General features: G+C 41.7%; 1 protein-coding gene across 1 annotated transcript in view; it reads left to right on the forward strand.

Moving 5' to 3' along the window:
* The window catches only part of LOC141017747 (uncharacterized), a 34568-nt gene extending 9631 nt beyond the window's left edge, over positions 1–24937 (forward strand). The window contains exons 7-14 of the mRNA XM_073492479.1: positions 838–1011; positions 2337–2510; positions 4466–4639; positions 7234–7407; positions 14522–14671; positions 15022–15141; positions 21786–21967; positions 23133–24937. Coding sequence (XP_073348580.1) covers positions 838–1011; positions 2337–2510; positions 4466–4639; positions 7234–7407; positions 14522–14671; positions 15022–15141; positions 21786–21967; positions 23133–24937 — 2953 coding nt within the window. The remainder of the gene's footprint in view (positions 1–837; positions 1012–2336; positions 2511–4465; positions 4640–7233; positions 7408–14521; positions 14672–15021; positions 15142–21785; positions 21968–23132) is intronic.
* The last annotated feature ends 220 nt before the right edge of the window (positions 24938–25157 follow it).

The following is a 25157-nucleotide window of genomic DNA, read 5'->3' on the forward strand; positions in this document are numbered from 1 at the left end:
TCCACCTTTTAGCATGGGATGAGTGCATCAGTGAAGCTAAACGTGTTCATAGCTGTTTCAGACAGCCAAAGGTGGAGCCAAGAGCTGCTGGAGGCTCAACAATGGTTTAAATATGGAGGGAACTTCTCACATGCTCTCTCCTGGAAGACATTGGTAGTGTTTCACTCAGTTCATATTTCAAAGTGACAGAAATAGTTGTGTAACAAATGAAAAAGAGCTGAGAGAGAAGTTGAAACCTGGGCTCTATCTCACCTGCACTCAGCTCACCAATCACAGAGTGAGGAAGGTGTTAATGTTTGTTTGTCACTTTTGTAAAGTGACAGAAGTTGTTGGACACAGACCCCCTAATCTGACATCAGAAAGGTGTGGCCCCCCGCAGAGATTTAAATCTCTGAAAAGAAAGTGTTGAATCTTTGAAAAAAGGAGGTTGGATGATGTTGAAGTCACGTTGGACAAAAGACACATGAGTGTGATGTAATCTCTCATTCAACACACTGCACGTGTTGAATGTGTGAAACTCTGAAGACAAACTTTAATAACAATGAAAATATTACACTGCTGATGAATTATAAGTGTGACACAATTATTTCACACATACTGTTGTTGTTCTCACATGTTTAAATCCATTTTAATATTTATTTTATGAGAGCTCTGTTTCACTTTGTGTGTTTGACAGTGTTGAACCTGCATCCTGTTGGGTTCAGGTGTTTGGAGCTTCATTTTCTAAACGTCTACATTCTGAACCTTCTTCAGCTCTGAACAGATTATTAAACACTGAATGATTTCAAGCAGGAACATTAAAGTCTTTTAAAGTTACATCATTTATTCTTTATTCAGATTGAGGAGCTGCAGGTTGTCAGAGATCAGCTGTGCTTCTCTGGCCTCAGCTCTGAAGTCCAACCCCTCCCATCTGAGAGAGCTGGACCTGAGTTACAACGAGCTGCAGGATTCAGGAGTGAAGCTTCTCTCTGCTGGACTGGAGAGTCCAAACTGTCGACTGGAGACTCTGAGGTCAGTTCATGTGTTTCTGTGTTTCTGTAAAATGTTATTAATTTACATTTTTTGCTCTCTCTCTCTTGCTCCACCACACACTCTGCACACACAGCACACGTGTGGTTGTTTATCACAACATGAAACTAGCTTTACTTGAGAAAGGCTGCAGGCAGCGAGACAGAAGACTGCTGAACAGGTAGAAAGTGAAATGTTACTTCAGAGCGTGGAGGACGAGACGACTCTGGCTGTTCCCACTGACCAATCAGTGGTCTGCAGTGTGTTAGCTCCACCTTTTAGCGTGGGATCAGTGCATCAGTGAAGCTAAACGTGTTCATAGCTGTTTCAGACAGCCAAAGGTGGAGCCAAGAGCTGCTGGAGGCTCAACAATGGGTTAAATATGGAGGTAACTTCTCACATGCTCTCTCCTGGAAGACATTGGTAGTGTTTCACTCAGTTCATATTTCAAAGTGACAGAAATAGTTGTGTAACAAATGAAAAAGAGCTGAGAGAGAAGTTGAAACCTGGGCTCTGTCTCACCTGCACTCAGCACCAATCACAGAGTGAGGAAGGTGTTAATGTTTGTTTGTCACTTTTGTAAAGTGACAGAAGTTGTTGGACACAGACCCCCTAATCTGACATCAGAAAGGTGTGGCCCCCCGCAGAGATTTAAATCTCTGAAAAGAAAGTGTTGAATCTTTGAAAAAAGGAGGTTGGATGATGTTGAAGTCACGTTGGACAAAAGACACATGAGTGTGATGTAATCTCTGATTCAACACACTGCACGTGTTGAATGTGTGAAACTCTGAAGACAAACTTTAATAACATGAAAATATTACACTGCTGATGAATTATAAGTGTGACACAATTATCTCACACATACTGTTGACGCTTTCGGAGGCGGCCGGCCGACCCGAGCTACAATCCCAAAGCGTCAGTATTTGACGAGTTGGGAACGAGACTCAGAATTCAACTATCTTAATAACAGGAGCTTTAAATAGCAGAATCAAATGTTACATCAGTTTCTGTGGGTTTTTATTTGGCTGCACAACATGAGTTTGTACAGATGGAGCCTCTGGTGGAGCTGCAGAGTTTAAGAGGTGACATCACTACGTCTTTATTGAAGCAGCAGCACGTTGTCATTAATATTAATGAGAGCTCTGTTTCACTTTGTGTGTTTGACAGTGTTGAACCTGCATCCTGTTGGGTTCAGGTGTTTGGAGCTTCATTTTCTAAACATCTACATTCTGAACCTTCTTCAGCTCTGAACAGATTATTAAACACTGAATGAGTTCAAGCAGGAACATTAAAGTCTTTTAAAGTTACATCATTTATTCTTTATTCAGATTGAGGAGCTGCAGTTTGTCAGAGATCAGCTGTGCTTCTCTGGCCTCAGCTCTGAAGTCCAACCCCTCCCATCTGAGAGAACTGGAGCTGAGTTACAACGAGCTGCTGGATTCAGGAGTGAAGCTTCTCTCTGCTGGACTGGAGAGTCCAAACTGTCGACTGGAGACTCTGAGGTCAGACACCATTTTTTCCTTCTGTGCTCAGATTAATATGATGTGAAAGTTGTGTTGACACTAAACTGCAGACATCAGCTGATATTATACTGATCCACACTGAGTATCTTAATGCTGAAGTCTGTTTTCTTCTTCTGTGGTTTAGTCCATTGACTGTGGCAGAGCAGTGTTGAGCTGCACATTTAAAACCTTCATATAACAACATGAATAATTCACTCTGAACATCCTCAACTATTGATTTTCATCTTCGATTACAAATCATGTTTTTTAAAATGTATTTTAAAGTGATGAGAAAAATACATACTACAATGAAAAGTTCAATAATCTCTATTTTAACTATCGGACAATAACAAATATATTCAGAATTGTCTTTTTACAACATTTTAATGAAGCTTTGTGACGTTTATACTGACTGAATATTTAAATTGTGAAATTTCATAATTTATTCTTTATTCAGATTGGAGAGATGCAGGTTGTCAGAGATCAGCTGTGCTTCTCTGGCCTCAGCTCTGAAGTCCAACCCCTCCCATCTGAGACAGCTGGAGCTGAGGTACAACGAGCTGCAGGATTCAGGAGTGAAGCTTCTCTCTGCTGGACTGGAGAGTCCAAACTGTCGACTGGAGACTCTGAGGTCAGTTCATGTGTTTCTGTGTTTCTGTAAAATGTTATTAATTTACATTTTTTGCTCTCTCTCTCTTGCTCCACCACACACTCTGCACACACAGCACACGTGTGGTTGTTTATCACAACATGAAACTAGCTTTACTTGAGAAAGGCTGCAGGCAGCGAGACAGAAGACTGCTGAACAGGTAGAAAGTGAAATGTTACTTCAGAGCGTGGAGGACGAGACGACTCTGGCTGTTCCCACTGACCAATCAGTGGTCTGCAGTGTGTTAGCTCCACCTTTTAGCGTGGGATCAGTGCATCAGTGAAGCTAAACGTGTTCATAGCTGTTTCAGACAGCCAAAGGTGGAGCCAAGAGCTGCTGGAGGCTCAACAATGGGTTAAATATGGAGGTAACTTCTCACATGCTCTCTCCTGGAAGACATTGGTAGTGTTTCACTCAGTTCATATTTCAAAGTGACAGAAATAGTTGTGTAACAAATGAAAAAGAGCTGAGAGAGAAGTTGAAACCTGGGCTCTATCTCACCTGCACTCAGCTCACCAATCACAGAGTGAGGAAGGTGTTAATGTTTGTTTGTCACTTTTGTAAAGTGACAGAAGTTGTTGGACACAGACCCCCTAATCTGACATCAGAAAGGTGTGGCCCCCCGCAGAGATTTAAATCTCTGAAAAGAAAGTGTTGAATCTTTGAAAAAAGGAGGTTGGATGATGTTCAAGTCACGTTGGACAAAAGACACATGAGTGTGATGTAATCTCTGATTCAACACACTGCACGTGTTGAATGTGTGAAACTCTGAAGACAAACTTTAATAACAATGAAAATATTACACTGCTGATGAATTATAAGTGTGACACAATTATCTCACACATACTGTTGACGCTTTCGGAGGCGGCCGACCCGACCTACAATCCCAAAGCGTCAGTATTTGACGAGTTGGGAACGAGACTCAGAATTCAACTATCTCAATAACAGGAACTTTAAATAGTAGAATCAAATGTTCCATCAGTTTCTGTGGGTTTTTATTTGGCTGCACAACATGAGTTTGTACAGATGGAGCCTCTGGTGGAGCTGCAGAGTTTAAGAGGTGACATCACTACGTCTTTATTGAAGCAGCAGCACGTTGTCATTAATATTAATGAGAGCTCTGTTTCACTTTGTGTGTTTGACAGTGTTGAACCTGCATCCTGTTGGGTTCAGGTGTTTGGAGCTTCATTTTCTAAACGTCTACATTCTGAACCTTCTTCAGCTCTGAACAGATTATTAAACACTGAATGATTTCAAGCAGGAACATTAAAGTCTTTTAAACTGACATCATTTATTCTTTATTCAGATTGAGGAGCTGCAGTTTGTCAGAGATCAGCTGTGCTTCTCTGGCCTCAGCTCTGAAGTCCAACCCCTCCCATCTGAGACAGCTGGAGCTGAGTCACAACGAGCTGCAGGATTCAGGAGTGAAGCTTCTCTCTGCTGGACTGGAGAGTCCAAACTGTCGACTGGAGACTCTGAGGTCAGACACCATTTTTTACTTCTGTGCTCAGATTAATATGATGTGAAAGTTGTGTTGACACTAAACTGCAGACATCAGCTGATATTATACTGATCCACACTGAGTATCTTAATGCTAAAGTCTGTTTTCTTCTTCTGTGGTTTAGTCCATTGACTGTGGCAGAGCAGTGTTGAGCTGCACATTTAAAACCTTCATATAACAACATGAATAATTCACTCTGAACATCCTCAACTATTGATTTTCATCTTAGATTACAAATCATGTTTTTTAAAATGTATTTCAAAGTGATGAGAAAAATACATACTACAATGAAAAGTTCAATAATCTCTATTTTAACTATCGGACAATAACAAATATATTCAGAATTGTCTTTTTACAACATTTTAATGAAGCTTTGTGACGTTTATACTGACTGAATATTTAAATTGTGAAATTTCATAATTTATTCTTTATTCAGATTGGAGAGATGCAGGTTGTCAGAGATCAGCTGTGCTTCTCTGGCCTCAGCTCTGAAGTCCAACCCCTCCCATCTGAGACAGCTGGAGCTGAGGTACAACGAGCTGCAGGATTCAGGAGTGAAGCTTCTCTCTGCTGGACTGGAGAGTCCAAACTGTCGACTGGAGACTCTGAGGTCAGTTCATGTGTTTCTGTGTTTCTGTAAAATGTTATTAATTTACATGTTTTGCTCTCTCTCTCTCTCTCTCGCTTGCTCCACCACACACTCTGCACACACAGCACACGTGTGGTTGTTTATCACAACATGAAACTAGCTTTACTTGAGAAAGGCTGCAGGCAGCGAGACAGAAGACTGCTGAAAGGTAGAAAGTGAAATGTTACTTCAGAGCGTGGAGGACGAGACGACTCTGGCTGTTCCCACTGACCAATCAGTGGTCTGCAGTGTGTTAGCTCCACCTTTTAGCATGGGATCAGTGCATCAGTGAAGCTAAACGTGTTCATAGCTGTTTCAGACAGCCAAAGGTGGAGCCAAGAGCTGCTGGAGGCTCAACAATGGGTTAAATATGGAGGTAACTTCTCACATGCTCTCTCCTGGAAGACATTGGTAGTGTTTCACTCAGTTCATATTTCAAAGTGACAGAAATAGTTGTGTAAGAAATGAAAAAGAGCTGAGAGAGAAGTTGAAACCTGGGCTCTATCTCACCTGCACTCAGCTCACCAATCACAGAGTGAGGAAGGTGTTAATGTTTGTTTGTCACTTTTGTAAAGTGACAGAAGTTGTTGGACACAGACCCCCTAATCTGACATCAGAAAGGTGTGGCCCCCCGCAGAGATTTAAATCTCTGAAAAGAAAGTGTTGAATCTTTGAAAAAAGGAGGTTGGATGATGTTCAAGTCACGTTGGACAAAAGACACATGAGTGTGATGTAATCTCTGATTCAACACACTGCACGTGTTGAATGTGTGAAACTCTGAAGACAAACTTTAATAACAATGAAAATATTACACTGCTGATGAATTATAAGTGTGACACAATTATCTCACACATACTGTTGACGCTTTCGGAGGCGGCCGACCCGACCTACAATCCCAAAGCGTCAGTATTTGACGAGTTGGGAACGAGACTCAGAATTCAACTATCTCAATAACAGGAACTTTAAATAGTAGAATCAAATGTTCCATCAGTTTCTGTGGGTTTTTATTTGGCTGCACAACATGAGTTTGTACAGATGGAGCCTCTGGTGGAGCTGCAGAGTTTAAGAGGTGACATCACTACGTCTTTATTGAAGCAGCAGCACGTTGTCATTAATATTAATGAGAGCTCTGTTTCACTTTGTGTGTTTGACAGTGTTGAACCTGCATCCTGTTGGGTTCAGGTGTTTGGAGCTTCATTTTCTAAACGTCTACATTCTGAACCTTCTTCAGCTCTGAACAGATTATTAAACACTGAATGATTTCAAGCAGGAACATTAAAGTCTTTTAAAGTTACATCATTTATTCTTTATTCAGATTGGAGAGCTGCAGGTTGTCAGAGATCAGCTGTGCTTCTCTGGCCTCAGCTCTGAAGTCCAACCCCTCCCATCTGAGAGAGCTGGAGCTGAGTGTCAACAAGCTGCAGGATTCAGGAGTGAAGCTTCTCTCTGCTGGACTGAAGAGTCCAAACTGTCGACTGGAGACTCTGAGGTCAGACACCATTTTTTACTTCTGTGCTCAGATTAATATGATGTGAAAGTTGTGTTGACACTAAACTGCAGACATCAGCTGATATTATACTGATCCACACTGAGTATCTTAATGCTGAAGTCTGTTTTCTTCTTCTGTGGTTTAGTCCATTGACTGTGGCAGAGCAGTGTTGAGCTGCACATTTAAAACCTTCATATAACAACATGAATAATTCACTCTGAACATCCTCAACTATTGATTTTCATCTTCGATTACAAATCATGTTTTTTAAAATGTATTTTAAAGTGATGAGAAAAATACATACTACAATGAAAAGTTCAATAATCTCTATTTTAACTATCGGACAATAACAAATATATTCAGAATTGTCTTTTTACTACATTTTAATGAAGCTTTGTGACGTTTATACTGACTGAATATTTAAATTGTGAAGTTTCATCATTTATTTTTATTCAGATTGCGTCTCTGCAGTTTGTCAGAGATCAGCTGTGCTTCTCTGGCCTCAGCTCTGAAGTCCAACCCCTCCCATCTGAGAGAGCTGGAGCTGAGAGACAACAAGCTGCACGATTCACACGTGAAGCTGCTGTCTGAACTTGTGGAGAGTCCACACTACAGACTGGAGACTCTGAGGTCAGTAGAGAGTTGGAGTCAGTCCATGCTGGTTTCAGCAGTATTGTAATAAACACAGTCAGTATCAGAGTAAAGATCCAGTATTTCCTGCTTTCCTCAGTGAAGCTGAGAGGAGAACGGTGACAGGCTTCAGGATTGGACAGAAAGAGATAGAGGGGGAACAGTCAGCCAATCAGAGGAGCCAGAAGCTTGTTGTGATCGTGTGTTTGAGTTGAAGTGAAGACGACTGTTGTTGTTGTGTTCATGTGTACAGGAAGTAAAGCTGGATCACAGCTGACAGCATCACAGGATGTGTAGAGACAGTGTCCTCATCCATCAAACTGTTGTAGCATCAAATCTTTGTTCTCTCATTTCAACACTGAACAACTGATCAGTCCATCTTTGTCACAGCTCTCAGGTCTACGGTGGCCCTGGAGGTCAAAACACAACAACATCCCACAAAACATCAAACTGTCACCAGAGACTCTGGTTCTGTCCAATAACAAACAAGAACACCGTCCCACCTTTTCCATAATCTGAAGTGTGGTTGTGTTTTGACCTTCAGGGCCACCGTACAGATCGCTCTGACTGAAGCCTGCAAATCACTGACTCTTATTTCAGAGAACCGCGGTTACATTTAGTAACCATGTGGTCTCCTCACAGACCAGAACCTCTGCTGAAGTCCAGTAACCACAGCTGATGCTGACTGTTCAGTCTTTGTGTGAACATGTAGGAGCTTTAACATCAAATATTTATCTGTCCATCTGTCTTTAGTTTTATCCAGATATTTTTAGAACAGACTCCATATTTACATGTTTGTAATATTTAAAGTAGATGAAATGTTCAGGTGTGACTGAGACTCTGGTTTTTAACAGCAGTGAATCATCATCAGAGTGTTTCTGCAGTGATGATGCGTTCAGGGTCTCTGAGCAGTTTATTTCACTGTGTACTTCAGTGAAACCTGCAGAGTAAACACACTTGATGTGTCTGCAGGTCTGTGAGCTTCACTCCAACACGTTAACATGAGAGCTGGAAGGAAGCTGGCTACGCTACACAGCTGCTCCACTTGTGGTCTGAACAGGACTGAAGTCCTGCTGGTCTTTATATCACTGACTGACAGCTGATGGAGGGAGTCTCTGTAGACACTCATGTATCACTTCTGCTGTCTCTCTGCTTCTCTCATCAGGTGGAGGTGGTGATCTCTGTCAGAGTGAGTGATGAGAAAGGTGGAGGTGTTGAGAGGATCAGCTGTGTCCTGATGATCCAGAGAGGTTGAAGCAGCACCATCAGCTGGTGGGTGGAGAGGCTCTGACTGGGCGGAGAGGAGAGCTTCATCCAGCAGTGACTGACGGACCAATCACAACACGTGGAGATGATGTCAGTGCTGCAGTGTCAACTGCTCTGGGATCAGCTCCACTGTCCAGTCCAGCATCATCCCTGTGTTCCTCTGGATGTGACAGTATCATCAGTGTATCTGGACTGCTCTGCTGCTGCTCTGTCCTTCTACACCGTCTCTGCAGACACACTGACACTCCTCCACTCCTTCTGCTCCACACTCAGACACCTCCTCCACCTGGAACCTGGACCTGGACCAGAGTCTGGATTCCGTTTTTCTGTTTTTGATTCACTCAGATACCCTGAACACAAAGTGACTCTGCAGTGTCAGCAGAGTTGAGATCCCTACACACCTGCCATACAGCATCGGCAAGTTGAAGGACATTATACCTAGTCCTGACAGTGATTAAGAATATAAGAGCTCTGCTATTAGTGTATTGTATTTATAATCAGATGTGTTATGATTGTTGTCCTGACTAGTCTCCGTCTGAAGCAATAGATGACCAGCTGAGAGAGTCTAAAAAAACACAGCAACAGAGGAGACCATGTTCTTCCTCCGCTCTCCTTCCTTGGATTAACCCATTCATTCATCGCAGAATGGACTTCAGGAGATTCACAGTTGGATCCGAGGACAACAGAGCACAAGGAGGACTGACCATTTTCAAACCAACTGTGGATTATAATTTTGATTTTGGAGTCTCTTTCGCTCACTCTGCTGGCATGAAGTTTGGACTTGGGACGGGTTCTTGATTCACCAAGAAGATTTGTACTTTCAGCAGGAAGGGAAAGACTTACTGGAAGGCCTGACCCTCTCAATCTCTACTACATCTAAGTATTTCAACCAGCCTCAGCTCTTTTAGATTAATCTTTATAATATACAGAGTTGTGATCTTTTTCAACAGGTATTCTTGATAATGATTGATAGTAATTGAGATAAGATTGAGCTGTATGCTTTGCTTTTGATAAACTTTGTAATAAACCTTCAGCTGTAGTTAAATAAGAAGTTGTGGACACTGATTTTATGTCTCTTTGATGGAAGTAAGAAGTTAGGTGATAAGTGTGCAACATATCTTAAAGGTTCTTAAACGTTACTCTCGTCAGCTAAATTTAACTGACCCTTGTTTACAAAAAGCCCCAAAAACTCATCCTAGCACCAGACCAAGTGATCAGATCATTGAGAGGAGAGCTGCTGTTAATGTGCGTGCTGGTGACTGTATCTGACTCGAGGGCTGTTCATGTCAGGTGCTACACCAGAGGACGCAGGGTAGATGTTCAGACAGTGAGAAGCTGGGAGAGTCTCCTCGCTACCAGCTTAAGCAGTCCCTATTTAAATCCATATTGAAGCAACACCTTGTAGGTTTAGGGACCTGACCCTTTAGATGGAGGGCTGGTCCAGTACCTCCTGAACAGGGGTAAACTCGGGATCTAACAGCAGGTTTGTTCTGTTTATGACAACATAACTGTGACAATAACACCGGCATGTCATTGCTGTGGACCGACAAAGGCTTTAAAGTTCAACATCGCTCCAAAATGAACATTCCTGCTAATATGACAGGCTGATGAGATGACGCTTTACTTTTTACACACCCGACCCGCTGACTAAAGGCTCATTTATGCTCTACGTTAGATATGCACGCAGACGGAGTCTTCTGACGAACAGCGCAGTACCTCCCGTAGTCAGGGGGAAAAAAATACACCATCTATTATCCCGGTAGTGTCAATATTTTTCTTTCTTATTCATATTGTTTATATTGTTGCTGCTTGTTTTACTCATATTTATACGTATAATCTTTCTCATAGTTATTTATTACCACTGATTTTAATTGATGCTCTCTATCTTTGCAATCCTTTCTGCTGCTGTAATATTGCTGATTTCACACTATTTAGTGAAAAGAGTCAAGTTTTTGTTTTTTTCTATTTTATTTGAAATCTATTGATTGATTGATTGATTGATTGATAAGCGTTTGTTGTAATCAGGTACAATCAGAGCATCTACAGTGTCTTCTTGATGCTAAACACTTATTTAATCCTCCCTCTTCTCCACAACTCACTAATTAATCACAATCAATTTACTTCCATTCCTGAACCTGTGAACCTTCGTACGCTCCCATCTAACTATATACAATTCAATATACTACATGTACAATTAATCATCACATATTATATACAAATATATTACATACACACCCATAAATGCATATATACAAATGTACTGAACACATGTACATATACACACCTACATACTCACACATCTATGTACACACACACTCACACACAAATACAAATATACATACATAGTTTATAATATAATATACACAATATATATACATTGACCAAGTTTCTGTATCTTATTATAAAAGTTATAAATGTATATTTCATAACATATTAATATTTCCTGCACACAAACACATGCATACATCACATGCATGAAGACACCTGGTGAATTTTAAAGCCCTCCCTCGTCCCTGGACCTTTTGAAAATCATCACCTTGTACCTTGTTTTGAACTGGATCATTGTTGGACGTCGCCTTCTTCCTAGAAATATAACCCCCCTCTCTATCAAAGAAACAGTGTCTGAATATTACCTGGTAGTAGTTTGTTTCTTGCTTCATACATTATTTGTGCAGTTTGATATTCAACCAGATGGATGAACTTTATCACACGTGAATTTAAAAACAATCAGTCAGTGTGATGATAATATCTGACGTCATGAACTGTTCTTACGGCTCTTTGTTGAAGTGTGAACAGTGGTTGCAGTGATCTTCTGTAGGTGTTTCCCCTCAGACCTCCACACAGTCATTTAAACATGGTCAGACCAGTGAACAGTAGAGAATGTGCAGTGGTTTGTGATCCAGTACGAGCTTTGTCTCACACAGGACTGAGACGCTTCCTGACACTTTAGATTGAACATGTTTTATGTGAGGTTTCCAGCAGATGTTGTGCTCTATTATCACACCCAGAAATGTATTTACATGCACTCTTTCAATGTTCACACCATCTATCTTCACCTGTACTTGATTATTTCATTCACAGTTTTCAAACAACATGATAATACAACATAATTGATTTCTGTCAAAGCAGCTTTTTAATTTGCTCATTTCAGATGTGATCAACTTCAGAATCTGCTGCAAATCCTCTCCAGGACAAAACATGTTTGTGTCATCTGCAAATAACTAATGTTGATGTTTGACATGTGTCATTAATGTAGAGTATGAAGAGACGTGGCCCCAACACTGACCCCTGGTGGACTCCACAAGCAATGTCCCAACATGACCACACGTCCTCACCATCTTCACAAACTGTTGCTGTTGTCTAGAGAGCTTCTCAGCCAGTTCAGAACAACCCCTCTGATACCACACCGCTCCACTTTATTAATCCATCTGTCAGGATTGATTGTATCCGATGCTTTCTTCAGATCAATAAATATTTCTTTTGGTCTAAGCAGCTTGTGATTTCTTCAATAAGTTCAGTGACTGCTGAAGATGTTGATCTGTTGGATCTGAATCCGTATCGACTGTCAGTTAGTAAATCATTGATGAAGTTGTTCCGTCCGTCAACAAAGAGTTTTTATCAGATTGAGTCAAACTGAGGAAGCAGAGAAACAGGCCTGTAATCTGTGAAGTGGTGTTTGTCTCCAGTTCTGTACAGCTGTGACTTCTGTTATCTTCAATTTACTGGGAATTTACCAGTTTGGAGTGAGAAGTTACAGATGTGTGTTAGTGGTTTAGCAATTCCCTCAATGATGTTTTAAAACTCTTCTCATGTCAGTGTCATTTCAGTCAGTGGAAGTTTGGTTTTTACATTTGTGAACAATCTGTACAGTTTGGCTCTCTTCCACTGCTGTCAGAAACACTGAGTCAGGATTATTTTACATCAAATCAACATTTTTCTCTTCAGATGTCACAGAATCAGGGATTTTTCCTGCCAGTTTTAATTATTGAAACCATTAACTACATCATCCATATTGTTAATAATCATTATCAACAAAGTCCTGATGGTCATTAACTTGTCTAGAACCATTTCCAACAACACTGTTTAATATATTCCATATACCTTTAATATTGTTTTTTATTATTATCTCATAGACTGCTATAATATTCCTTCCTACTAATTCTCACAATATTAGTGAACTTTATATTGTTTATATTTATTTTCTGCCTCTTTGGTTCTGTTTTATGAATTCTCTATATAGTGTATTTTTCTTTCTGCAGACAATTTGTAATTTTTTATTGATTTGTTTTATTGGACAGTTTTTTTTATCAGATAACAATTTGAATACTCTTAAGAATATTTCATACGCTTTGTCAAGGTTTTCTTCTTTATATAATATTTCCCAGTTTTGGTTTAGTAATTCATGTTTTAAAGCGTTCGTTGACTCCTCTGTCCTGACTCGTCTGTGCTCCAGTTTAATGTCCTGCTTTTCCTTCTTGTCGTCACTGTCACACACTGTAAACACTGGTAGCTGCTCACTGACATCACTGATCAGTAATCCACTTATTGCATTGTTGTCTGTGACATCAGTAAATCTGTTGTCTATCAGTGTGGCTGAAGGGTAGAGTCACAAAGTGGCCTGGACTACAATAGCTAGAGAAGTCACTTTATGGGCTGAAACAGTCCGGCAGAGACTGGAACAAGACGCTACATGATTATCTAAGTGAGAAGCATTTAGTACAAAACCCTGCTGATCATTGTGTTTACACAAGGGAAACAGGGAATGAGAAGGTGATCATAATAATATGGGTTGATGATGTAATCATTGCTGCCAGTGATGGAGATGCACTAAAAGTTGTGAAGGAGACGCTCACAGCAAGATTCAAAATGAAAGGCTGAGGAGAACTGAGACGTTTTCTTGGCATCGACTTTGAGCTGAGTGATGGATGTGTAACAATGTCACAAAAGAAATGTGTTGAAAAAGCACTTGAAAGGTTTAACATGCAAAACTGTGAACCTAGAGCGACACCTTGTGAACAGAAACTGAACTACACTGATGATGCAGAAAACATGAGTGATGTCAGAAAATCCAGAGGCAGCCGGCAGCCTGATCTGTCCAACTACATGTACAAGACCCCAGCTGAGCTTTGTTGTCAGCAAACTGTCGCAGTATTTTTCTGAGGCAACAGAAGAGCAGTGGACTTCTGTGAAACATCTGCTAAGAAACCTGAAAGGCTCAGTTTTCATCATCTCCAGGCTACATACTCCGGGACAATAGGTGGCGGTATGCACCTTTAAAGTCATAAAATCAGAAGAAGAACATGAGAACAGGGAGGAGCCAAGGACGTCATCACACACACACACACACACACACACACACACACACACACACACACACACACACACACACACACACAGGGAGGAACCCTGAAAGTGAAAGTGTTCAGTCAGACTCCATTTTAAGATGCAGAGCAGAAGGAGAGCAGCTGGAGTCTGAGGCAGAGTGAGTGTTAACAACACATTGTGATTATTTACTGTGACTTTACTTACTGTGAGTCAGTTTTCTCCCTGTGGACTGTGGAGGAAAGAAATGTTGGAGTGAACTCAACACTTTGATTCATCTGTGGACACAAAGTCCTGATTGGCTGAATAATCCTCTTTAAACCTCCAGTAACCCAAGAAAACAAGCACAGGTGTGAAGAAAAGTGACCAGGTGGACTTCTGGCTGCTTTTATTATACTGTATAATGTGTGTGTGAAGGGGAGAGAGTGTGTGTTACTTCCTGCTCTCTCGGTCTTGTGCGACTCTTGCACAAACTTGTTTCCTGATTCTTGTGTCCTGAGCTCACAGCTACTGTTTCACCTCTCAGACTGACTTCAGAGCAGAAGATGAGTGTTTGTGTGAAGGAGGAGGAGGACAGAGCAGAGTCTCCAGGATCCAGCTGTCTGTCTATGAAGAGTGACCGGTCCAAAGGTCCTCCTCTAAACTTCAGTAATGAACCTGGACCATCAGACTCAGAGTAAGACACCTGATACTAACTCATTTATGTGACTTTGTTCTGTTCCCTCTCTCACTAACGTGCTTTGTTTTGTTGATTTTGTATTTTTATATTCAAAATTCATGTAAAATGTATTTTCTACCTAAATCTAACAGACTTTTCACGGCTCATGTTCCTCTTACTATTTGTGGCAGCTGTCAGTCTCCTAAAAAGCTGAAATCTGATCTAAGAGGACAAATGGAGACTTTGAAAGCTCCTTTTCATCAACAGTAGCAGTAGTTTGTGTGTTTAGAGCTTCTTAAATGACTTTGTCATCAGAGAATTTCTCAAAGATTCATGAGATATCAATACAAACATGTTGGTGTTTGCAGAGTTCAGTCCAACAGACAGAGAGCAGAGTCTCCAGGATCCAGCTGTCTGTCTATGAAGAGTGACCGGTCCAACGATCCTCCTCCAGACTTCAGTAATGAACCTGGACCATCAGACTCAGAGTAAGAGACTGTTCTTACTGTAAACTGACCTGATGAAGATGATGCTTTGAGGATGAAGACAAAATGTTCTCTTAAAGAACTATTCCTGCAGATACTGTTTCAAACTGAGATGATCTTAATCTGGGTTTAACAGCCACAAACTGCTGACGGTATTTCTGGAGAACGTCTCTCTCTCTTTTCTGTGCAGAGCAGGTAGAAGTACAGGAGGGGAGAGCGAGGGGAGATTGTCCTCTTGTTAAACCATTACGAATGCTGTTGTTCTCTCACACTTACAAAATGCTAAAATGGGTCATCAGATAAACTTTAGTGGCCGTTAATATACCTTGTTGGCCCGCCCAAGTAAAGTCTATGTGTGGGAAACACTGTCATGTGTGTGTGAGTGAGAGGGTGGCAGCCTTTTGATATTGTGTCGGTCTGCAACAAATACATGAACGTATGGGAAACTTCATCGGTGTGCACCTGTTGTGCATATTGATGAGCTAGTTTGTAGATCAACTTTATTGATAGTCAATATTTATGAAGAAAATAGCAACAAAAAAAATTAATCATGAAATTGAAAACCAAATTCCTACCAGACGAACCAATATCAGAATAGTCGACTATATGGGTCCATACATGTATGCTTCATTTCATAGGTACAAAGTCTTAAAAAGTCATTTTATAGTTGAGAATAATTTCTTTTTTTAAACTTTATTTTTAATTGTTTTATACATATTAGCACTTACAGAATATAAAATAAGAAAGCACAGACTTGTATCAGAAAAAATAAAAATAACAAAATGAATAAAACAATAAAATAAAAGGTTAGGTCAATGAGTCCCTTTGTTGTCGCTCTTACAGCCAGAGGGAGGGAGTCAAACCCCGGAGCTGCCTCGTATCAGTCTGCCTCTGTGTCCTTCATGCACTTTACATCAGGTCATCTTCCTTTATTCGATAACTTGTTTCTTTTTGTGTGACCACAGTGAGAGAGTGCCTTACCATTAAAAGTCAAAGACAGAAGTCCAGCATCCGGTTGTTGGTACCCTCGGTGTACAGCAGAGAGGGCTGTGGCATCCGAGAAGCACACATACGGGTCACAAACATGTTCCTATAAGCACACACTTTATGTATATAACTACACAGACACCTACACTTCTGCATACATACAGCACCCACACGTACATCCCTCCGTATCTTTACACACACACACATATATATATATAAACATTTTCATCAATTACACACGAGCCACTGTATCAATGTATTTTGTCCATTTCCTCCAGTTATTAGTGAGTTTGTCCAGACAGGGATTCGGGGAAAAAGGTAGCCTTTCCATGTTATATATCTCTTTTACTATTCCAATCCATTCCCCTCTTGTTGGGGGCTCTTTATTTAGCCATCTTCTCGTTATAGCTTTCTTACTAGCTGACAACATTATTTTAATCAGATACTTATGGGTAGAATTAATTGTGGGTGAGATATTCCCAAGATAAATTGTACAGAAATCATGTTTAATTTCGAAACCCATTATTGAGTTAATTTTTCCTACTATTTGAACCAGTACAACCAGTAAAGAAGATGAAGATGTGGAAATGATCCACCTCGGAGTTTCCACACTGTCTCCAACACTGTCCACATGCTGGCCAACCTCTCTGAAGTAGCTTTATTTTTGGAGTGATGAAAAATCAAATCATATTTTTCCATGTGAATTCCCTCCATTGTGGGTTTCACAAATGTTCAGCCAATCCTCTTGTGAGATGGTTACTTTAGCTTCTTTCTCCCATTTAGATTTAATATAAAGTGTGGAAATCCCATTTTGCGACTGTAAACAATTTAAATCGCCCATCCATCTGAGCAGGTTTAAAATCTTGATCACGTGCCACCCATCATAACAATTTCATTTCATTTTCCTATTTTAATTCACCACATTTACCAAACCAAACGTTTAAGGGTGTTTTTGTCCAGCAATTTAGGTTTTCTTTATGCAAAGAGTAACCATTTTTATCTCCAAGTAATGCTTGAGTGGTATATTCAGTTGGTTTAGATCTAGATTTTCCCATTAAGCATTGTAGTTGCACTAATAAATCAAATATCTCAATTGTGCTGATTTATAATAGTTCTCCACATTCGGCAGAGACAATCCCAATTTTTTTGGGCAGTTGCAATGTATTTGATCTGATCCTTGTTTTAGGCCTTTCCATATGAAAACATTCTTCTCCACTCAATACATTTTTTTGTAGGTATTTCTACAGGTATTGATTGAAAGAGAATAAGTAGTCGTGGTAAAATGTTCATCCTAATTATGCAACAGGGTCTGTCTGTTAGTAATTAGTCATTTATTGAATAAATGTTGGATAAATCTTTTGGAATATTAATCCCCAGGTATTTAATATCATTGTCCCAGTTGAAGTTATAAGGATTTTGTGCAGCGGGTGTGTAATTATATGAAATGACTTGTGTTTTGTGTATATTTAATTTATAACCTGAATAATAACCAAATGTTTGATGCTTGATCTTCCCTGATTGCTTGTGCAAGTGGCTCTATAAACAAAGCGAACAGGGCCGGACTTAAGGGACAACCTTGCCTGCAACCCCTTACAAGAGGCACAGAGTTAGTTAGACTGCCATTTTTATTCATTCTGGCTGTAGGGGAGTTATATAAGTTCTTTTAATAATAGAATTACTGAGTTGTTAAAGCCAAATCTTTGCAGTGTTAAATATAAATATTCCCAGCCTACGGAATCAAATGTAGTTAGTTAGTTAGTCTGTAGTCTAAATTTAGTATTGATATGGGTCTTTACGAACTACACTCAGATTTATCTTTACCCATCTTTGGGATTATGGAAATTATTGCTTGTCTCCAGGGTGTTGGTGTTTCTCCACCTTTAAGCGTAAAATTGAAGCATTTCAATAATACTGGTGTTAGTATCTCTCTGAATGTTTTGTACCATTCAGCTGGGTATCCATGCCGCCTGGCATTTTATTTGTTTTGAGTCTCGATATGGCATTATCTAATTCTTGTTTCATTATCTCACCTGTCATTATTTTATTCGGTTCTGTTCCATTGGATGGCAGGTCCAGTGAGTTCAAAAAATGTGTAATACTTGCAGAATCTACACTATCAGTTGTGTGTACAAGCCCTTATCATAATTTTCAAAGCAGTGTTGTATTTCTTTTAGCTTGTTACACATTTTACCAGATCATGTATCTTTGATTTTATGAATGGACCTTTCATCCTGTTGCCTTCTTATCCTCCAAGCATATAGTTTTTTATCTCTTGGCCAATTGTCATAATACCTTTGTTTGGCAAATCTAATTTTCATCTCCTCTTGATTGTCATATATTTTGTTCAAGTTTTGTCTAGTCACTTTTATCTGCTCTAATAATCGGGGGTCGTTACGTTCCATATGTTTAATTTCTTGGTCTTTTAATAGAAGACCACATTATGAGTTTTCCCCTGATTACTGCTTTGGCTGCATCCCACACGTTACTTGTGGATACTTCATCTTTGTCGTTGTGTTTAAGTAATCTTCACATTCTTTTTCAATATGTTTTTTACATGATGGGTCATTTAATATGCTGGCGTTAAGTCTCCATGTTGTATTTTTAACTTCTGTGTCCAGGTGTAGGGATAGATACACACCTGTATGGTCTGATATGTCTTTATTCCCTGTTTCGCAATTTATGATTCTGTCTGTCCGAGTTGAATGTGAAAAAGTAGTCAATTGTTAAATGTACACTGTCCTTTCCTCCCCCAGATTATGCGGTCCCAATAATATTGTTAATACTTAGTGCTAAGAACACTTAATCCTATAACCATGTTACGAATATACATAAAGGGACAGAACTAATATTCAAACACTATTTAACCATAGGGCAGCTTGTTAAAGCGGCTTAAACATACGCACGTTTTCAAGGTCAAGCTCCAATCGGACTCTTTTTTATTTCCCTCTCTAGTTGTCTCTGATAACTGATAACTACTCACGAGTACACCTCAAGTCTTATTTTCCTTGAGTGCAGAGAGCGTTGAAATCTCCGGAGCTTTTCCCGGGCTCGTTCGATGTCCGCAATCCGGTTCCGATGTTTTGTGGACCCGCGGGTCCCCCAGGAGAGCTCCTCCAGTCTCCCGCGGGGTGTCTCATCTGCGCTAGCCCGGTGTGTGCTGACAGCTGTTGAACCCTCGTGGTTTGTTCATCAGGTGTTAAAATCCCTTTCCTCCATATTTCCTCCGACACCTCTTTTGCGTTGTTGTATGTTGTAGGTCCTTCTTCATAAAAGACTCAGAGTTTTGTGGCGCCAGTGTCTGGAACCTGAGTCCCTTTTCCTTTAGCACCTTCCTCAGCGGCGCATATTCCTTTCTTTTCTTCATAATTTCTACCGGGTAATCGTGGTCGAAATAAACTCTTTTCCGTTGAGGTTTACCTTTTTCTTTCTTTCTCCATGCGGTGTTCAGCACCAGTTCCTTGGTTCTGTAGGTGAGGAAGCACACGATCATGGATCTCGGGGTGGCTTGTGCGGGTGGCTTTGGTCCGAGTGATCTGTGACAGCGTTGTATTTTAAAGTCGATGTCAGGGAGCGATACCTCGGACTTGATAAACTTCTCCAGAAACTCACATGCATTTTCCCCCTCCTCCCCCTCAGAGATCCCAAAAAGGCGGAGGTTATTTCTGCTTCTAAGTCTATCAGTTTGGACCGGACGCGCTCTTGTTCCTGCAGAGTTTGTAGAAGCTCGTCTTTAGCATTAGTATTCTACTCTTCCACCTCGGCCACTCGGTTCTCCACTTCATCCATTCTGGCCTCCGTGTTCCTCAGCTCTGCCCCGATCTCACTCAGCTTCTGGTTAACTTCTTCTTTAAAGTTCCCAAACTCTTCCTTCATGTCTCTTTTAATTGACTCGCAGAAACAGTCTAGTTCCTTCTTCATGTCCTTGTGTCCTGCCTTTATTTCAGTGTGGACAGTACTGATGCTGGCGCGCAGAGCACCCATGTCCACGTGCTCGCAAGCTTAATTTGTGCCAACAGCGTCTCCTGTCGCAATTTCTTCGTTTGTCGTTCTGTCCTGATTTTCTGTGGTCTCAGCCTTCCTTAATTTATACTTCCCCACATGATTTATGATAAAATTGGTGCGTAAAATACTCAAAAATGGGGACAGTACTGGACCCTCTGGGAGCTCACAGATTATGCTACCGCCAGTCGCCACCATAACCAGAAGTCAGTTAAAAATAATTTCATAGTCAAAAAAAACATGTCATAGTTAAAAGTCATCTCATAGTTAAAAGACATATCATAGTTAAAAGTCATCTCATAGTTAAAGGTGACATATTATGCTCATTTCTGCTTGTTGACATGGTTCCTTGATGTCTAAATGGAATGATAGTAACTTGCTTTGGTCGAAAAAAACAAAGGATTGAGCACAGCAGGGTGTTTACACACCAGTTTCACAGCGCTGCTCTAAGCGGCTGGTTTGAGTGCCTTTCCCTTTAATGCTAATGAGCTACTGCGTGCGCCGCCCACCTCTTCCTGCCGGGCGGAAGACGTGAGGACGGCATCGCGTGACCATGGCAACGAGCTATACACATTTGCGAATCAACTTTTCTGTGTCCATGCCTGCATATAACTGATAGTAGCACAGCAGACATGTAGCAGGTAACCCCTGTCTCCGGCTCCAAGACAAAGTAGTGATTGCTTTACTGCAGATAACGTGTTGGTGCTCTCAGGTCTGGGCTCTCACACCAGCGTATTACATGTATACCAACACACAGGAAGTTGTTCGACTGCCAAGTTACTCCTAGGCACAACCTGCTAATGAATTAACGTAGCTCACTGGCCGCGAATAACTGAGACCATTTCATACCGTCTCCTCCGCATGTTCACGGCCGAGCAGTGGTTCACGGGCCGGTTAGAAGCGATAAAATCTCAATATCCTAATTCATTTTCTCGGTTCACTGTCATGTTTTAAAAGAGTGTTAATATGACAAATTAACGTTTGGTAGCTTCAACATTATCGTGAATCCTACGGCCAGTAAGCCCAACGTTGATAACATGTAACGTTAGGTCAGCCTCATATTTACATCGACGGTTAGCATTAACTCATGTGCTAAACGGCCAAAGTAACACAAACTATACTGTTTTTTAAATACTTACACTTCCATCATCTGTGGCGTTTCCCTGTTAAGTAACAGTCCGGGTAAAATCCAAATGGCTCGTTTAGAGACTAATTTCCTGACTCCGGCCGGTGCAAAACATTGACTTAGTTGTTGAAACTCACGCTTAAGGGGTGGGGAGGCACTCCGGATACGCAAATATACACACTAAACCAACGAAAAAGTGAGTTTTGCATAATATGTCCCCTTTAAAAGTCAGGTCATAGTTAAAAGTCATGTCATAGTTAAAAAGTCATGTCATACTTAAAAGTCATGTCATCGTGGTCGACCACAGTTATTGAGAACACTTTTAACTCCGGGTTCAAACTGACTAAACAGAAGAGTTGAAATAACACAAATAACCATCTTTATTCCAGACTGAAGCTGAATTCAGTCAGAAAAGTAAAGACAGTTTTACTGTCCTCTGTCAGCTGATCTGAGCTTCTCAACAGTGTCGACCAAATCTTGAGATTTTTAGAAACAATCAACAAATGGTTTTAGTTGTAAAGAAATGTCTTCACAGAGAGAAGAAGAGGAGGCGTGTTTCTGTGGAGGAGCAGCCGTCCTGCTGTGTTTCCTGTCAGGACGTCCTGAAGGATCCAGTCTCTGCCAGCTGTGGACACTGGTTCTGCAGACAGTGCATCACATCATACTGGGACCAGTCTGCTTCACCAGGACTCTCCTCCTGTCCCCAGTGTGGAGAAAGTAAGACTATATATCTGTCTGCTGATGTCTTCATGTCTGAACACACTACTTGTGTCACACATTAACCAATCAGAAAGCTTGGTTATTAGTTGCTCAGTTTCAGCACATTAAACAGCTTGAAAATGTAAAAATGTAGCTATAAGAGATCAAAAGAGAGATTGTTTTTATGGGCCAAGGTGCCGTCCGAACAGGAGAGTTTTCAGTCCGAACAGGAGAGTTTTCAGTCCGAACAGGAGAGTTTTCAGTCTGAACAGGAGAGTTTTCAGTCTGAACAGGAGAGTTTTCAGTCTGAACAGGAGAGTTTTCAGTCTGAAGTTGTGTCGAGTTTCTTCTGTTCTGATGTCACTGGGGAGTTTGTGTCACTATTGTGGATCCAGGACATCAGACAGTCTGGATCTAGTTGAGCAGTAGCTGGTCCTCCCTTGTAGTGAGGGAATAACAAGCAGTCAGCAGCAGCAGAGTGTAGTGGACGGGCTGAGGTGCAGGTGGTGGTCATTTACAGGGGCCAACCTGAGATGTTGTCCCTCAAGCAGAGGAGTTGAGTTCAAGAAACAGTGCTGTGCATAGAGGTGAGTCCAACTAAATCTAGTTGGTACTGCCCCACCTCCGGCACCAGCACCTGTTCCTTCCCCCATGAGAGGAGACACTCCCTGTCCTGAGGACCAGTCTGAGATGCCAGGAATCAGCACACCTGCCTTCTTTTGCATGAGACTGGCACACACCCGACCCCAATGCCCGTCCCTGCTGGTAGTCAGCCCACAGGGTGGCGTCTCCATGTAGTCAAAGGCCAGACACCAGATATTCACCAGCGACCTCCACTCCCAGGTTGAGCTCCAGAAAGGTGCCCTGATGTCTCTTTCCTGGTTCAGGTGCTGCAGCACCTTTGTGGCTGATTCATAAAGGCTCTTTGAATCACTCTCAGTCCGGCTCCTCCTCTGGGGCTGATTAGCTTTGCGAGACCCTGCCAGGGGCTAATGCCCCCGACAACAGAGCTCCGAGGATCACAGGGACACACAAACCTCTCCACGACGTTAAGGTGGAGAGAAAGACAAAGAAAACAACAAACATGTTCTTATACTGATGGTTTTAATCTGTAATGAAAAGACCATTGACTGCTGATTGTCACATTGTATTTTTTGTCTCCCACTTTTTTCTCTTTTTTCAGTGAATGTTGGTCTGCAGGAGGTTTTCCATGAACATAAGATCAGTCTGAGGAGGAGATGTGAACGTGTGACTGAAGGAAGTGATGAAACCGGAAGTGATGAAACCGGAAGTGGAACCCTCCTTAACAAGATCTACACTGAGCTCTACATCACAGAGGGACAGAGTGAAGAGGTTGATACCCAACATGAGGTGAGGCAGCTGGAGACAGTTTCCAAGAAGAAGACCTTCAGTGAAACTCCAATCAGGTGCTGCGACATCTTTAAAGCCTCACCTGACCAACAGAGACGCATCAGAGTGGTTCTGACCAACGGCGTCGCTGGCGTTGGAAAAACCTTCTCAGTGCAGAAGTTCACTCTGGACTGGGCAGAGGGCTCCGAAAACCAAGATGTCCGTCTGGTGGTTCTGCTGTCGTTCAGGGAGCTGAACCTGATCAGAGATGAGCAGTACAGTCTTCTCAGGCTGCTCCATGTTTTCCATCCAACATTACAGAAGGTGACAGCAGAGAAGCTCGCTGTCTGTAAACTTCTGTTCATCTTTGACGGCCTGGATGAAAGCAGACTTTCACTGGATTTCAAGAACCATGAGGTCGTGTCTGATGTCACACAGGAGTCATCAGTCAGCGTGCTGCTGACAAACCTCATCGAGGGGAAGCTGCTTCCCTCGGCTCTCGTCTGGATAACTTCCCGACCTGCAGCAGCCAATCGGATCCCTCCTTCACGTGTTGACAGGGTAACAGAAGTACGAGGCTTCACTGACGCCCAGAAGGAGGAGTACTTCAGGAGGAGGTTCAGTGATGAAGATCTGTCCAGCAGAGTCATCTCACACATCAAGACCTCCAGGAGCCTCCACATCATGTGTCTGATCCCAGTCTTCTGCTGGATCACTGCTACAGTTCTGGACCACATGTTGACTACAGACCAGAGAGGAGAGCTGCCCAAGACCCTGACTGACATGTACTCACACTTCCTGCTGGTTCAGACAAAGAGGAAGAAGCAGAAGTACGATGAGGGACGTGAGAGTCCACAGGAGCTGACGGAGGCTGACAGGGAAGTTCTTCTGAAGCTGGGGAGGCTGGCGTTTGAACATCTGGAGACAGGAAACATCATGTTCTACCAAGAAGACCTGGAGCGGTGTGGTCTTAATGTCACAGAGGCCTCGGTGTACTCAGGAGTTTGTACAGAGATCTTCAGAAGAGAGAGTGTGATCTTCCAGAAAACAGTCTACTGCTTTGTTCATCTGAGCGTTCAGGAGTTTCTGGCTGCAGTCTACATGTTCCACTGTTACACCAACAGGAACACAGAGGTGCTGAAGGACTTCCTGGGAGGACAGAGTCCCTCAACCCTGGATGAGTTCCTGAAGAGAGCCATGGAGAAATCCCTCAAAAGTAAAAATGGTCACCTGGACCTGTTTGTTCGCTTCCTTCATGGCCTCTCTCTGACGTCCAACCAGAGACTCTTAGCAGGTCTACTGGGTCGGACAGACAACAGTCCAGAAATCATCCAGAGAGCCATCAACAACCTGAAGGAGATGAACAGTGATGAGATCTCTCCTGACAGAAGCATCAACATCTTCCACTGTCTGACGGAGATGAACGACCACTCAGTCCATCAGGAGATCCAAGAGTTCCTGAAGTCGGAGAACAGATCAGAGAAGAAACTCTCTGAGATCCAGTGCTCAGCTCTGGCCTACATGCTGCAGATGTCAGAGGAGGTTCTGGATGAGTTGGACACAGTGAACTACAACACATCACTCTGGGGAAAACAGAGACTGATTCCAGCTGTGAGGAACTGCAGAAAGGCTCGGTAAGTCCAGATGTGATGAACATTAAAAATCCTGGTAAAGCTGAAGCCTTCAGTATTAAAGACAAACACTTTACACACATGCATTATATAAAACCTCAACACGATACATGTTTTCCTCAACAAGTATGAAACCTGCTGATTGAATCAATGATCATCACCAAGCTCAGAGATGAAATGACATGTAGTCGTTTACTTTCCAAAACATTTCCTTCAGCCAGGTGAAC

The sequence above is a fragment of the Pagrus major genome, chromosome 22 (assembly GCF_040436345.1).
Source record: "Pagrus major chromosome 22, Pma_NU_1.0".
NCBI lineage: Eukaryota > Metazoa > Chordata > Actinopteri > Spariformes > Sparidae > Pagrus > Pagrus major.